The sequence below is a fragment of the Mauremys reevesii genome, unplaced genomic scaffold, assembly GCF_016161935.1.
Source record: "Mauremys reevesii isolate NIE-2019 unplaced genomic scaffold, ASM1616193v1 Contig79, whole genome shotgun sequence".
In the NCBI taxonomy this organism is placed as follows: domain Eukaryota; kingdom Metazoa; phylum Chordata; order Testudines; family Geoemydidae; genus Mauremys; species Mauremys reevesii.
In genome coordinates this window covers 255,893-271,939 of record NW_024100894.1, presented here as the reverse complement: position 1 = coordinate 271,939, position 16,047 = coordinate 255,893, and the positions used below count along the sequence as shown (strand labels likewise).

The window sequence follows — 16,047 nt, the reverse complement described above, 5'->3', positions numbered from 1 at the left end:
CCCTCCTGCCTCTGCTGGCACAGTCCCTTTGTTGTGAGGTAGCGCAGCACAGAGTGGCAGCGCAAGGGGCAGCTCCATCCCCCACTGGACAACGATGAAAAGTGTTTGCTGCCTCCTGAAGAACATTTCAAAAGAAGGGGCTACATTTTGTTTTAGTTTTAGAAAGTATTTGCTTTTATGGCTTATTGATCCAAGAGTGCTGCTGCACAGGGCGCAGGCAGGGATGCCAGCAATGCCTCTCTGCTATGTACATCGGCCAAACTGGACAATCCCTACGGAAAAGGATAAATGGACACAAATCAGATACTAGGAATGGCAATATACAAAAACCTGTAGGAGAACATTTCAACCTCCCTGGCCACACAATACAGGATTTAAAGGTAGCCATCCTGCAGCAAAAAAACTTCAGGACCAGACAACGAAGAGAAACTGCTGAGCTACAGTTCATCTGCAAATTTGACACCATCAGCTCAGGATTGAATAAAGACTGTGAATGGCTTGCCAACAACAAAAGCAGTTTCTCCTCCCTTGGTGTTCACACCTCAACTGCTAGTAGAGGGCCTCACCCTCCCTGATTGAACTAACCTCATTATCTCTAGCCTGATTCATGCTCGCATATTTATACCTGCCTCTGGAAATTTCCACCACATGCATTCGATGAAGTGGGTATTTACCCACAAAAGCTCATGCTCCAAAACGTCTGTTGGTCTATAAGGTGCCACAGGACTCTTTGCTGCTTTTAATTCTATCATTTTTTTCAACTATTAATTTTCAAAGATGTAATGCAGGACATGAGCATATGTGCCCTGCCTTCCAGAGAGAACCAGTCAAGACAATAAGGGTGGGGGGGAGAAAGAGAGAGAGAGCAGCTGCACATGTGTGTAGTTGTGATGTTTATGACACTTGTACATTTGTAACTGAACAACCCAGTCTGACAATTTAATAGTTTATTTTGTTAAGATAAATATTTTGGATTTCTTGAAATTCCACAGTTGAAATACAAATGACATTATTTAGAGAAGTTAAACTTCACTATAGATTTGAGGGAAAGATAAAAAATGTAAATAATTCCATTTCTACAAATATATTTAGATACTTGTTTTTAAAATAGTGTTTAAATGTAAATTAAAATATTCTTGTATTTACACCTTGTTACAATAATGTTTTCTAAATTAAAATAATCTTTTTTCTTTCATATTTTACATTGAGATTTCACAGAGGTAGAAAATTCTGACCGGAGTGAATGACCCCATCCCCCACCATCTGCTACCCCTGGGGCAGGGAATGGGGAAGGTGGGGGCTGGGGGTTCCCAGGTGTCCGGTTTTCGACTGGGACCTCCAGCTGAAAAGGGAAACTGGCAGCATCGGGTCAGCACAGAAAGTCCAGTTGCTGCAGTAACTAACCCCCACCACCGGGGGCAGGAAGAGCAGCAGGGCTGGGAGGGGTCAGTCTGTGCCATGGGGTCACTGTCAGGGACTGAGATTCCCTCCGGCCTGAGCTGGGACCGGGCAGATTATCAGGGGAGCCGCGTTTGTACCCCCAGCGTTGAGACCAGGACAGAAATAAGGGCGGAGCTTCCCGGAGAAGGTGTCAGTGAAAGTGAAGAGATGGGACCTGTCAGTCACATTGTAAAACGAGACCTCGCCCGCCTCACAGTCCAGGAAAATCCCCACCCGGCTGGGCCTGACGCTCACGGGGAGGGGGGTCCTGAGGGAGGTGCCGGCCTTGTATTCCCCATCCCCCAGCCACACAACCCAGAATCCATTCCCAGGTGAGAATGTGCTCTCCCCTTTCCTGCTCACAGATTCCCTACAAACCCCCAGTTCCCAGCCTGGCTTGTCTCCCACCTCCACCTCCCAGTAACGCCTCCCGCCTGCAAACCGCTCAGCGCCCAGAACTTCAGGGTACGTATCAAATCTCTCAGGGTTGTTGGGCAGATCCTGGCGTTTGACTCCCTGTCTCACACGTTTCCGATCCTCAGACAGGACGAGGTCGGGACTTGCTGTGTCTGGATCCAGAGTCACGTCCACTGGGGAAAGAGTCACAGAGTCAGGGCCGGGGGCAGGTCACTGGGATCAAAGGGAAATTAACCTGCAGCCCCGTTAATCACTGTGGGGGAAGTCAGGGGCGTTGTTGCCTGAGGGGAGTCAGGGCCCCTCTGCCTGTGAGGAGACAATGAGGGAAAAGGGCAGGAGGAGCGTGGGAGGGGTGAGAAGGTGGCGGGGGAGGGGAGGTGACAGACTGATGTTGGGAGAGGAAAGGGGAGGGGGAGGTGACAGGAGCAGGGGGGGAGGGAGGGACATGGGGTGGGGCAGGCACAAGGGCTATGTGGTGATAAGGGAAGAGACGGGCACCAGGAGGACAGAGGGGTGTGAAGGGCAGGTTCCAGGGGGCTGCAGGGGGTAGGGGGAGGGGTGGGCACCAGGGCAGAAGAAGGGGATGGGCCCCAGGAGGCAGCAGGGAGCAAGGGATGGGGCAGGCACCAGGGGGCAGAGGGAATGGGGAGGCGCCAATGGGGCAGGGGAAATCAAGGGCAGGGTGAGCTCCCAGGGGTGAGATGATGAGGAGTGAGGAGGTGAAACCATGGGGGGGAGCGAATGAACAGGCATTGGTGCCAAAGGGGCAGAATGGTGGTGAGGAGGAGGTGAGCAGAAGGGGGGCAGAGAGAGGGGTGTGGAGAAGGGCAGGCCCTAGGGGGGCAGAGGCGTGTGCAGGGAGATGTGGGCACCAGGGGCCCAGGGGCTAGGAGAGGGGGAGGGGAGAGGTGGGGCAGTGCTGAGGTGAGGGGAAGGGCTGAGACCAGGGGTCCCAAAGGGGGGTGAGCGAAGGGACTTGCACCAGGCAGGCAGAGGAGGAGCTGGCACCCGGGGACTGGCGGGGCGGTGAGGGGTGCAGGTGTCACGGAGCCAGAGGGGGAGGGGAGGGGCAGGGGTGAGAAATAAAGAGAAGGTGGCATGGGTGATGGTGGCAGAGGGGCGAGAGGAGAGCAGGGTCAGTGGGGCAGAGGGTGGGGAGGGGATGGGCACCAGGAAGGAAGGGGACAAGGGGAGGGTCAGGTGTTGGGGGGTAGGAGGAGGGAAGGGGCAGGCAGCAGAAGGGTGCGGCGGGGAGGGGAAGGGCAGGTGCCAGGGGATTGAGGGGGTTGAGCAGACGGGCAGGCACAGGGAGGGCAGAGGAGGGGAGGGACAAGCACCAGGGGGCAGAGAGGGGTGAGAGGCAGGGCAGGTGGGCAGAGGGAGGTGTTAGGAGAGGGGATTGGGGAGAGGCAGGTGCTAGGGGCCAGAGAAGGAGAGGAGCAGATGCCAGGAAGGCTGAGGGGAGTAAGAAGGGCAGTGGCAGGCAGCAGATTGGGGTGAGGGCAGGGGTGGGAGACATGGCACAGAGGAGGGAAAGGGGAGAGGTGGATGCCAGGACATAGCGGGGGTGTGAAGTGATGGGAGGGCTCCGGGATGCAGAGGATGTTTGGGGGAGAGGGGCAGATGACAGGGGGGCAGGGGGGGAAGGGATGGGCTGTTTCAGTGGGGCAGAGGTGGGTGGAGGACAGGGGCATGTGCCAGGGAGGAAACGTGGGAGTAGAGGGGCAGGGGCCCAGGGGAGCAGAAAGGGAGTGAGAAGAGCGGGAGGGATGTTGGTGAGGGGTCAGAATAGACGCTGGATCCAGGGTCCCTCACAGGGGTGGGGGAAGGGTAAGGGAGGGGCAGGAGCCAGAGATGGGGGAGGGAGAGGCAGGTGCCAGGGAATCTCTGTTGCTTTCGGGCCATGTGTGGTTGGTTTCTCGCTCAGAGCAGGTCAGTGCTGTCCTCACACACTCTGGGGGTGCAGCCCTGCCCCAGCGGGAGCAGCTGGGACTCCCCATGCTGGCAAGCCCCACGGGCCCCACCTTCCAGCCAGGAAAACCCCACAGCCAGGCCCTCCCCTGGCCAGGCTGAGCCCCACCCCCACGGGGGCAGTTGTCTGCATTTCAGGGGGAGGGGTATAAATGCGTGCTAATCAGCTGTTGCTAATGAGGCCAGGACAGTGGGGAGGGGAGGGGGCATTTCCCCACTTACTGCCCCCTCCATCTGGGAGAAGCTGCTCCGGGGACCAGTCCCAGTTCACACCTGCACAGCACGTCTACACTAGGGGTTTGCACCGGTGCAGCTACATCCGTGAAAAGAAACCCTGGCAGACATGGCTGAGACACTGCTGTGCCAGGGGCCGTAACCCCTCCCCACACTGGGGTCAGGGCCAGCTCTAACATTTTTGCCACCCCAAGCAAAAAAAAAAAAAAAAAGAGCGCCGACCCCTCCCCAAGTGCCGTGTCGCGCCGCCCAAGTCCCCGCCCCACCCCCAGCATCACCTGGCCAAACCAAAACCAACAAAAACAAACCCCGATCGCCGCCCCCTCCCAAGGTGCTGCCCCAAGCACGTGCTTGGTAGGCTGGTGCCTGGAGCCGGCCCTCACGGGGGTTATGGATCAATAATTACAGGGTCACTGGAGCAGAGGAGCTGGACTCTGGGCTCCCAGGTGGAGGCCTGACCCATTGGGCTGAAGAGTCATTCTCTCTCCCACGCTCTGGCATCACACGGGGGGATTGAACCTGGGGCTCCCAGCTGAGGGACCAGCCCCTGAGCTAAAGGCTACAAGGGAAGCAGTGGCACCTTTTCCTCTTAATTGAAACTAGTCAGCAAACCCGACATGGATTCACGAATAGTTTCTCTTGACCCGAAATATAATTTTGCAGCAAATAAACTATTTGTCGAAAACATTTCACCCAGCTCCACTGCAAACCTGTCTGAGCAATTTAGGAGCCCCAATCCCAGTGACTTGCAATGAGAGACTGTCAACATCCCCAGAAACGCAGTTACAGACAGGCCAGGCTCAGGACATCAGCTATGAAACACTCCAGAGCTGCTGGTTAATTTGCCCTTTACAGACAAATGCCCCTTGGGACCTTGATCTTACCCCCACAAATCAGGCTGAAAATGGAGACTCGGCTCCAGCCTGAACTCTCTGCCCAGAGCCATTTGTCCCATGGACGCTGCTAGCGGCACAGACCCTCTGCAGCTGCACCTGGGCATCTCCCAGAGCGGATAACAGTCACAGAGACCATCTCAGAGCCCCAGGAGCTCAGGTGTCTCCATCTAATGACTGTGCCAGCCACCCCCCTCGCTCCCATTAACCAGCCCTGGGTCAGACACGCTGGGAACTTTCACACCCAGACCCTGGAGACACTTTGGGTCCTTCTACACAGCCTGCAGAACTGAGTCTCAGAACGGGGTGGACAGATTCAGGCTTACGGGGCTCCCTCTTTGGAATTAAAAATAGCCGCACAGATTTTCAGGTTCAGGCTGGAGCTCAGGCTCTGAGGCCCAGGGTGGAGCCAGGTCTGCCCCTCACAGAGCAAGAGGGGACATTGTCTGTGTCCACATCCCCTTCACCCCCTTCCTGGGATGGGGAACAGCAGCCCCAGGGCCCCTCCCTTCACCCCCAGGGCAGGGGAGCGAGAGCCCTCGGCCTCCTGGGCAGTGGGGCCTCCCAGCACAGGTTTCTGGGTGAGCATGAAAGTGTCTCCACACAGAGAGCTCTGCGCACCCGGCAAATAGACAGATGTGCCCGTGGATCAGGATCCGGGATGGTGCTCTCCCCAGGAGTGATGGAAGCTCCCTAAAAGTAGAGGGGTCACCCACTCGTGCCAGCCCTTCTCCCTCAGCTCCTGTCCCCGCACCCCTGAACCCTCGCTCTCACACTGCCCCTCCTTCCTGAGCCCCTGCCTTCACCCCACCTCTTCCCCAACACCCTGACCCCCTGGTCTCTCCTCCCGGCCCCCTGCCCCAGCGTCGCTCACCCCTACAGCTGGTAAAAAGTGGGAGGGAATAGCCCTCCCATTGGTAAAAGTGATGGGGCCATGGCCCCCTGGCCCCCATCTTCCAGTGCCCCTTACTCATCCCTCCATCCCCAGTAGGAGAGGACCCTTGGGACAGTGTCAGTGAGTTGGGTGCTGGGGGTATGAATTGGGTTTTACACCCCGGCTGCTGGAGCTCTGTGTATTGAGGGTATAATGAGATAGAGGCCGTGTGAGCCCCCCACTGTCCTGCCAACGTGGCTCAGCCCTGACATCTGCGGGAGCCTCTCCCTGGGGAGGAATCGTCCCTGCAGCCCATTCAGGCCTTGGCCTCCCTGCGGAGATGGCTGGTGAGGCGGACGTTAAAGTGAGTTACGATGTGAGCTCCTGTCCGCTGGGAACTGGACTCTGAGCCTGGGCTGAGATCGGTGACTGGGGAGTGTAAGGCCCCAGCTGCCCTCACTGCCCCCCAAGCCAGCCCAGCGTCCCCAGCCATTCAGTGCAATAACAGTGACGCTCAGGCTTGGTGACACAGCCAGTGCCCCAGTGGGCAGGGTGAGGGCCTGTCCAAGGAGCAATGGGCACAATCTGCAGCAAGGGAGGTTAAGGCTGGAGATGAGGAAACACTTTCTAATTCTCAGGGCCGTGAAGCTCTGGACCCGGCTCCAGGGGAGGTTGTGGGATCCCCGTCACTGGAGGTTTGTAAGAACAGGTTGGACAAATCCCTGCCAGGGATAGTCTAGTCCCTGACCGAGCATGGGGGGCTGGACTAGGTGACCTCTCGAGGGCCCTTCCAGCCCTGCATTGCTCTGGTTCTAGGTTACAGCAGTTCCTGGGGCTGGGCCCAGGGGGCTCTAAGCCTGGTGAGTGGCACGTGACAGAGTTAACACTGTTAGTGACCTGGCAGCTGGCAGCTCAGCGTCCCTGCCAGGGGCCTGGGCTGGCATGTGGCTGCCTGTACCTGGCTCAGCAGGGTGTTACTGGGCCATGTGGACAGGACCTAGGGTTGGCACCTGTCCATAGGGTTGCCAGGCGTCTGTTTTTTTATTGGAACGCCTGGTCGAAAAGGGACCCTGGTGGCTCCGGTTGGCACCACCGACGGGGACATTAAAAGTCTGGTCAGTGGTGCAGCGGGGGCCCGGGGCTAAGGCAGGCTCCCTTCCTCCCTCGGTCCGTGCAGCTCCTGGAAGTGGCCACCGATTTACTTCCCTGGAGTTTGAAACTTTTCTAGCAGAACATAACCATGTCAGCCATGGTCAAGCCTCCCTCTGAATACAGGCTGGCTCTGGGGGTGGGGGGAAATGTATCACAAGGGCTGGTCCTGTTAGGGGAGTCAGGGGCCAGACTACCTGTGACAGGCCCCTGTAAGGGAGAATGAGACAACCCAGCCCCACCTGGCAGTAATTGAATCCCTGGGTGGCTAGTTGGCAGCGAAACAGCTAATGAGGCTGATAAAGGGTAACCAGGGCTCAGCTGAAGGGATCCTAGGGACAGGAAGCTGCTGAGGAGAGGAGCTCCCAGGACAGCTCACCAGAACAAGGGGCCTGGAAGGGGAGCTCCTAGAGCAGTGCTCCCCAAACTGTGGGTTGTGCCCCCCTACAGGGTGTGGAGGAACATTTGGGGGGCCTGACGGGGCCTGGGCCAGCCCCCATGGGTGGCGGGAAGGGAATGTTACCAGCCCTGCTTTGACCCCAGCTCCACTCCAGCCCCACCCTCACCCCCAGCTGCATCTCCGGCCCCGACTTCAGCCACCCACTCCCGGCCCTGCTCCAGGCTGAGAACCCAGCTGCAGCCCCAGCCCCAAACATGGTTCCGCCCCCAGCTGAAGCCACCAGCTCCCGGCCCCAACTGCGGGTCTACTCCCAGCCATGGCTCCCAGCTTCTGGCCCCAACTGGAGCCCCGTTCCTGGCCCAGTTCCTGACAGCAGCTCCCAGGGTGGGGGCGCAAACCAGGTAAGGGAGGGCAGGACCAAAACAGTTTGGCGACCACTGTCCTAGGCAGAGGAGCTCCCCTAAGGGGGAGGAGCTGCCAGAGACAATGACAGCAGCAGCTGTAGTAGGACAGAGCCCTGGAGAGCTGCCCCCGAATGGAGAAAGTGAATGCAGAGAATAAAGGCACAGTCTGAAATGACCCCAGCTCCAGGAGCGGGGGCTGGAGTCGTCCGATTCCATGATGGAAACTAATCCAAGCCCGGCTCCGGGAAGGACTGAGGGCTCCTGACTTGAGGACAGTGAGGAGCTGCAGTGAGAGCTGGAGGCTGGAGCAGAGTGAGGGAAAAGATTTTATTTTGGGGTTTACTTGGACTCAGAGTGGACCACAGGACGGGATCTGTTAGACTGTGAGGTGTAATTTAAAGAGTGCTGCATAGGATAAATTGAGGCAGGAACCTTGCCAAGGCACCCTGAAATGTCTGAACGTGGTAACTCAGCCATGGAGGGGTCAGGATGTCAGAGTGACGGCGCCTGGTCAGATACCTGGGCAAGTACCAGCAGGTGGTTGTAAGTAGCAGGCAAACTGCCCAGCACTGAGCACATCAGCCTCCAGCTATCACAGCTCCAAGCCTGTCAGCTGGGCTCATGCGTGTCCTGGGGTCCCAGGCTCTGTCCAGAGCCCCAGGCACAACACAGCTGAATGTCCCAGTAGAATCCACTCACCTACGAATCTCTTCAGCGCTTCCCTCATGTCAAGGGAAATTTTATACACGTTCTTCAGGTCAGTAGAAACAGCTTCTGGTTCCTGGAGTTTCACATTCGCACTCCTATGAAGAAAACATCCCCTCATCACTCAGCTGCTCTGTACACACATCATCCCAGAACCACCACCAAGAATATAAGAGCAATGAACATAGGAAACACACCTGCTCAATGTGCTTTTCACATCCTGGAAGGAAAAAAAGAGAATCAATGTTCTGTATTAACACAATGTGCATAAACCTGTGTGAGTTTCACTCTGGGCATCAAACTTTCATCTAGAAAATAGATCAACCCTCCCAGGCTTCACTGTTTTGTGGTAAAAACTCCTATGACATTTTGCATTAACACTTGTTTCATTTATGTAGGTGAGACAGGAATTTAGCTAAAGGATTCTCCCTTCTAGGGACCCAACCCATCAGTATCTGTGTTTATCGACTGTGTTGGGTCCAATGTTCTGGAGTTAGAGCAGGGATGGGTTCAGCTCAGTATCAACCTTGTATCATCCCTTTAATCTCCCACGGCCTCACTGGGTCTCCATGAGGAGAATTCCCCTCTAACATGAACTGCGATATTTTGGAACTGATGGAGCCCTTAGCCGGATGTTCTGTTTGTCAGTAAACCACAGAACACATTTACTCTAATTGTTGGAATCCAGACCCAGGGATCTGAGTTCTAATTCTGAATTGTGGAGATGAATTTTGATGCTGTCTCACCTTTAGCAGCTCCACAACTGGTTGCTGACACTTCTCCTCTAGCTCTGTGATCAGCTGCTGCAGAGAGGAGCTTTGCTGGGAGAGTTTGGTGACATTTTCCTGTAGTCTCTGCAGAGTCTTCTTCTCCTCCTCCTCCAGGCTCTGCAGAAGCAGCTGCTCCTCCTCTCTCAGCAGTGTGTGCAGTTTGTTAAATTCACCTGCAATCATCTCTCTCCTATTCTTCACTTTCCCCTTGAAATAGAAGAATAGGAAAGGCAGAGAGAAAACGTGAGCCAGATGCTGAGTTACACAGACTGGGCCTCTGTCCATGAAGCAGGGGATTAGATCAGTATCAGGTTTTTAAGGAGATTTACTTCTTTGGGAAACGTATCATAAAGAGTTTGTTTTAGTTCAGAGTCCATATGGCCAGTTCCATAGCGGGGTTGTCTAGGGTGCTTTGTAAAGACACAGTCTGTTATTGCAGGTGGCATGGGATTAGGGTGACCAGACGTCCCGATTTTATCGGTACTGTCCCGATATTTACTTCATTGTCCTGCATCCCGACCGATGTTCGGTCAGGATGCGAATAGGCAGTTATTTTGCCCCCACAGGCAGAGCCTGGAGGGGGCTCGTGCCCCTGCCCCGACTCCGCCCCCTTCTTCCCCCATTGAATCCCTCCCCAAATCCCCCACCGGAGGAAGGAGGCAGAGGCTTTGGTCTCGGTGCCGTGGAAGGGGTGAGGGATGCCGGCTGCGGCTGGGGCTGAGCGGGAGTGGGGCATGGGGCAGAGCAGATGGGGAGTGTGGGTGGGGCCTCGGGGAGAGGAGGCCTAATGGGGGTGGAGCAATGGGCAGGGCAATGATCTGGGCACCGGGGAGATTCCCGCACTCATGCCCGGCATCCCCAAGAGCTGGAGGCATGTGCTGCCCATGGCCAGCACCAAGCCTGTGCAACGGAGCAAACAACCAGGGCAGGTTCATAACCTCATCCTGGAGCTTTATGGCCCTGTCATTCCTAGGAACACTGCAGGGGGAAGGGCTCAGGGAGGAATAAACCCAGACACCCACCTGCCACTCTTTGGTTTTCGTCTCCTCTTTAGACATCAGAGTCAGGGCCTCTTCCAGCTCCTTCCTCAGAGGGCCCAGGGCTCCCTGGAGTTTCTCCTGCAGGGACATCACGTATGATAAACAGCCATTAGTCTGCCTGTCCGATGGATGGACAGTACTGTCCATATTGGCATTTCATACATGAGCAGTAAATACCCTGGAAGGAGGCAGTAGATTGGGCTCTGCCGGCCCCAAAGGCCTCATGGGCGCAGAGATGCCAGTCTCAGAGCAGGGGCTCTGCTCCCTGCAGACACTCAGGACTTCTCAGAGCCTGTGTCTGAGCTAAAGCTTCACATCACTGAGCACAGGCCAGAGGGGAAACAGCTGGGAAGGTTCTGAACGATCCCTCCTGCCAGTGCCAGTGAAGAGGTTGGGGCAGCACCTCGCTGCCCTGTACCCAGACCCAGGCCAGGAACAAGACCCCACTGTGCTCTCCTCTGTCCAGGCTCCCATGTGGCCTCCCCCAGGCAGCAGCCAAGCACCTGAGCCAGCACAGTCCCATTAACTGCACAGGGTGAAGCTGAGATGTGGCTGGAGGTCAGTGAGGACCAGGGAACACTCGGTCTGGGGGAATGTGCCACCCATAATTATAACTGCTCCAGAGCTGTAACAATCCAGGGCTCTCTTCCCCTTTGACAGCGTGTGATTCATTCACACAGCACAGCAACGTGCTCCTGCCCCTCAGCCCCGCTCTGTGCAACACCCCTGGCAGCCCCCCAGAGCCGCCTCCTGAGATCTCCCCGTTTCACTTTTTCTCTTTTCTCTGAGCCCTCGAGTTCTCTCCTCCCCTCTGCCCAAGGGCCCAGGCTGCTGCTGCTGCTGAGAGCTCCTAGGGAGCTGTTTGGTGACACCCCTGCGGTGCTGCTGCAGGGAAGCAGTGAGGGAGGGAGGGAGGGAGCCAGCAGGGGCTAGTGAGAGACAGGAGATGGAAAAGCAGCCTTTGCATCCAGCAAAACAGCTTCATCAATGAGCCAGGATCAGAACAGAGGAGGGGCAAAGGTGGCTGGATTCTTTGAAGCTTCACCCACAAAATAAGCTCCGCCCACGTGAGTCACTAAAAGGAGACACACGATCTGTTCAAATGGTGCATTGTTCAAAACAGGATGGAGTTGCTGATTGGCTCTAAGGGGCTCCTGGGGCCGGACTCCCCTCAGGGGGCTAGAATGTACCCCTGGGCTCAGCTGGGCTCTCTGGGCCTGGTCCTCCTTTACTGGGGGGGAAATAAGAGGTGGCATCTCCCAAACAGCACCTGCTTGTGGCACTGAAAGGAGGCGTCACTAGCAATAAATGGTGCCCAGCTGTAATTCTCCCTCTCCGCTCTCACAAGGGAACGAAATAATTAACAGTGTTGAGATTTAAATGATCAGTTCTCCAGTCTGAAGGTAACACACTCACCTAGACTGGCCTGCAGCTCGTGTGATTTAAACCTCACTGATTGTTAACACCGGCCGTGGTGTAAAAAGTCCCCTTATTTCAGCAGTGGAAGCTGAGTGTGAAAAAACATTCAGAATCTCAGAGAAAAGTTTCCCACAGCAGGTATCTTGGAAGACTTGATTTTTTGTGATAGCATCTCCCATACAATGAAGGCTTTACAGAGCTTAATGATGCGTCACACCTGTGACAGGCAACTTTCAGTGAAATCAGCCTGTAATTAAAATCCAAATTTATTACCCATTAAAGGTGACAGCAATTCCCTACCTTGTACTCCTGGGCAGCCTCCTTTATGGGAGCCACCCTGTGATCTCTGTGAGCCCGGGACAGATGGCAAACCACACAGACAGAAGTTTGATCCTCTTCACAGAACAGTTTCAGAGTCTCCTGGTGTTCCCCACACACCCTCTCCTCTCCTGCTCCCTTTGCTGCCTGTAAACTCAGCCGTTTGACCATTTCTACAACATTTGCCAGCTTCCTGTTCGGCCTGAGGTTTCCCTGTTGCACAGTTTCTCTGCACTGAGGGCAGGAGATGTCTGTATTCGATCCCTCCCAGCACTGGGCGATGCAGGCTCTGCAGAAATGGTGCCCACAGTCTATAATCACCGGGTCCTTAAAATACTCTAGACAGATGGGGCACATAGCTTCCTCCTGGAGACTTTCCACGGGGTTGTCTGTGGCCATGGCTCCCTCTGGACAGTGTCACAGGGTTAGTCTCACTTTCCCAAGCTCAGAAATATGCCCCGCCTGCAGCAGCAGCAATTGGGTGTTTCCCTTCCTGGAACGGACTCAGGCTGTTTGCTGAGTTGGAGCCAGATCACCAGTAACGTTCCAGCCCTGGGGGCTTTGGTGAGAAATGTCCCAACAAGGCTCTGATCCTGCAATCAGCCCCCTCTGCTGGTGTGTGTGTGGGGGAGTCACTGGGGCTTCACATGGACATCAGCTTCCCCTTGTCCTGCTGAGCTGACAGAACTGCGTGTCTAAGGAGTGATATTTAGCCGTGGCAGAATTCATTTGATTTAATATGTAATTTTGACAGATAAGATTAATATTAATTTGTAAGAATGTTTATATATTTATCTATTTAAACTTTCACAGTTTCCATTTTTATCAATATTATTGTTCACAGTTGTGGGAAGTTGGGGGGGGGTTCAGACAATATTTTATTCAGACAATTATTTTATGACAGTAGACGCAGAGATTCAAAAAGTTAAAAGGTGTAACTGTTAAAACACAAACTGTCAACATCTCATGTCAAAACATGCAAAGTAAATCTCCTTAAATTAAACTCTAGTAAGTTCTCAAGCAGCATTTTTCTTACTGTAGCTATTTGTAAATCTCAGTTCTTATCAATGGAAATATTTTTTCATTGGTTTGTGTGCACAAAGTGAAATCAACATTTGCTGACATCTACCGATAAAATCTAATCCTTCTGAGTCTAGGGATATTCAATTCACAGGCCAAAAACGTGGTTAAACTGAAATCAATGTTTCAAAGGCCTGATTGTGACATACGCTAAGGCAGCTCTGCCTCAGTGTAAAGGAGACACAGTGTCAAAAGTGTTGCCAACATTGATGATTTTATAGTGAATCTCATGAACATAAGAATGGCCAGACTGGGTCAGACCAATGGTCCATCTAGCCCAGTGTCCTGTCTTCCAACCGTGGCCAATGCCAGGTGCCCCAGGGGGAATGAACAGAACAGGGAATCATCGAGTGATCCATCCCTTGTTGCTCATTCCCAGCTTCTAGCAAACAGAAGTTAGGGACCTAAACAAAGGAAGTTTCTAGTTTTCTTGGTTGCAGAGAAAAACTTAAAATATTACCTGAGTCAGCCTAAAGTGTGAGAAGTCAGAAGGCAAATAGAAAGAACTCAACATTTATTAGTATTTTTATTTTTTAGTCTCACAAAAGGCATCACATCATTCTGGGGGTCCTGACTCATGATTTTCAAAAGTTTGGGGTTGGCAATGCTGTGCCACTGAGAACTCAGGCCTTAAATCCCCATCCCCCATGGAAAGCCCCCTAATTTCATGCCATCAATTATCTAAAACAGCAGAGTTAACAGATAGGGAAACAGAGAGGGCGAGGTGTGGGAATGTGCATAGAGCCGGGCTGTGGGCTGAAGCAGCAAAGAGCACAGGCCCTCTGGAGTAAGGGTGAAGTAAAGGAATCACTCAGAATGCTCATTTTTACAGTTAGGTCCTTAGAGCCTTTGCTGGAGAAGCCAGGCCTGAAAACAAACTGCTCACTGTCAAGGCAATATTGCCAGCACCATGTAAGCAAAAATCAAGAAGCTGCTGAAGAAAACATGAGGGTTTTTCTTCTAAAAAATTATATTCTGGACTGTTTGTTTGTGAGCAGGCAGGATTTGCTCTGGTCACGTACTCAACCTTTTCTACTCAGCCCTGAGAGCAAGAAACTTACTTTTGTTAAAGTGAGAGCTGAGATTGTCACGTAATCACAGGATTCCAAGAGCTGTGGCATTAAGAGAAACACCAGCTAGTGAAGGAGTCAGTGTGAAATCAGGAAATCTTGCGACAATCCCAGTGTGATGTTTTTGTGATTTAATGTGGACACGAAAGAGCTGCACTCCTAGCTATTGCATGTCCTTACCTGGCCCCCATCCCTGCACTGTCTGAGCAACTCACAAACTTCCATGTGCTTAGACTCACCATACTGCTGTGCAGAGACACCTGTACCTGCCAGTAGTGTGGGGGCAGAGTCAGGGCAGTGCCTTCATTTGAGGTAACTGAGCATGCTCAGTCTGCAGGGCCGCCCAGAGGATTCCGGGGGCCGAGTCTTCGGGCCCTTCCGGTCCGGGACCCGCTGCCGAAGTGCCCCGAAGACCCGCGGCGGGGACCTCCCCGCCACCGAATTACCGCCAAAGCGGGACCGCCGCCGAAGTGCAGCTGGGTCTTCGGCGGTAATTAGGCAGAGGGGGGCCCCGCCGCGGGTCTTCAGGGCATTTCGGAGGCGGGTCCCGGAAGGGAAGGGCCCCCCGCTGCCGAATTACCGCCGAAGACCGGGCTGAACTCGGCGGCGGGTCCCGCTCCGTCTTCGGCGATAATTCGCCAGCGGGGGGTTCTTCCGCCCCGGAGCGGAAGGACCCGCCGCCGGCGAAGACCGGGAGCGAAGAAGCTCCGGGGCCCCTGCCCCGCAAGAGTTTTCCGGCCCCCCGGAGTGAAGGACCCCGCTCCGGGGGCCCCGAAAAAATCTGGTGGGGGCCCCTGTGGGGCTCGGGGACTGGGGCAAATTGCCCCTCTTGCCCCCCCCCCTCTGGGCGGCCCTGTCAGTCTGTGTGAGCATGCTCAGTACAAGGCAAGCAGCAAGTTGGTGGGGAGAAGGCACATAGGTTGTGGGATGACACCGACTACACAGTAGAACACAAGAGGCTCTTCCCCAGGCAACAATCAAGTTCTCATAACTTAGTAGACTTTATGGCAGAAGGAACCATTAGAGCATTTGATTCCTCTGTGTATCCTAAGGCCTCCTGTATGTCAGAAGAGCTGGGTTTTTCTTTTACTCAAACATTTTCCAGAAAGGCATCTAGTCTTTATTAGAAGATCTCATGAGATGTGGAAGCCATCATTTCTCTTGGTAGTTTGTTCCAATGATGAATCACCCTCTTACAAATGTGGGTCTTATTGTCATTATACTGTTTCTGATTTCTGCTTCCATCCATGGGGGCTTGTCATGCCTGTCTCTGCTAGATAAAAGCCCTCTTATACTCATCATTTTCTCTCCATGAACTCAAGCAACTTGCCTCTCATTCTTCTTTTGTACATACTAAACAGACTGAGCTTTTTCAGTGTCTCATTACAAGACATCATCCCCATCACTCAGTTATGAAACTTTTCTGTATCTTCTCCAATTTTTTAACATAATATTCAAAATGTGGACACAAGAACTGGATTCAACATTCCAATATCAGTCTCACCAATGCTGGATCACTTCCCTTCCATACTCACTACTCTATCCATCCAAGAATGACTTTAACCTTTTTTACCACAGTTTCACATGGACAGGTTATGTTGAGCAGCTCGTCCACTATGGCCCCGAAATCCTTTTCAGGGTCACTGCTTTCCAGCAGACTGTCCCCCATTCTGTAGGGTGCTGCCTGACTCCTTTATGACTGGAAGTATGGGTTTGCCTATGGCTTTATTAAAACCTAAATATTCAGTAAGTATTTTAGAAGAGCTAGCCCCATAGAGAGAGAATCATCAATTGCTCAAAGACAATGAATGGAGAAAAGTAGCAAGAGCAATTGAACACGTGTTTGGTTATGGCTTATTTCCT

General features: G+C 53.8%; 1 protein-coding gene across 1 annotated transcript; it reads right to left on the bottom strand.

The window, feature by feature from the left end:
* Window positions 1-1,215: 1,215 nt before the first annotated feature.
* Window positions 1,216-12,756, bottom strand: LOC120394801 (E3 ubiquitin-protein ligase TRIM39-like). The gene is made up of 6 exons (XM_039518950.1): window positions 12,017-12,756; window positions 10,280-10,375; window positions 9,234-9,464; window positions 8,685-8,707; window positions 8,482-8,585; window positions 1,216-2,009 (listed from the first exon to the last, which is right to left on the bottom strand). Exons 1-6 carry the CDS (start codon window positions 12,431-12,433, stop codon window positions 1,471-1,473), a joined length of 1,410 nt encoding a protein of 469 aa, XP_039374884.1. The 5' UTR covers window positions 12,434-12,756; the 3' UTR covers window positions 1,216-1,470.
* Window positions 12,757-16,047: the final 3,291 nt, after the last annotated feature.

Bases quoted from the DNA above. Each gene is read 5' to 3' on its own strand.
- LOC120394801 (XM_039518950.1), bottom strand. From the start codon at position 12,433: ATGGCCACAGACAACCCCGTGGAAAGTCTCCAGGAGGAAGCTATGTGC. The intron at 9,465-10,279 runs GTGGGTGTCTGG...TTCTATTTCAAG, and splicing joins CGAAAACCAAAGAGTGGCAG to GGGAAAGTGAAGAATAGGAG. The intron at 8,708-9,233 runs GTGAGACAGCAT...TTTTCCTTCCAG, and splicing joins CAGTTGTGGAGCTGCTAAAG to GATGTGAAAAGCACATTGAG.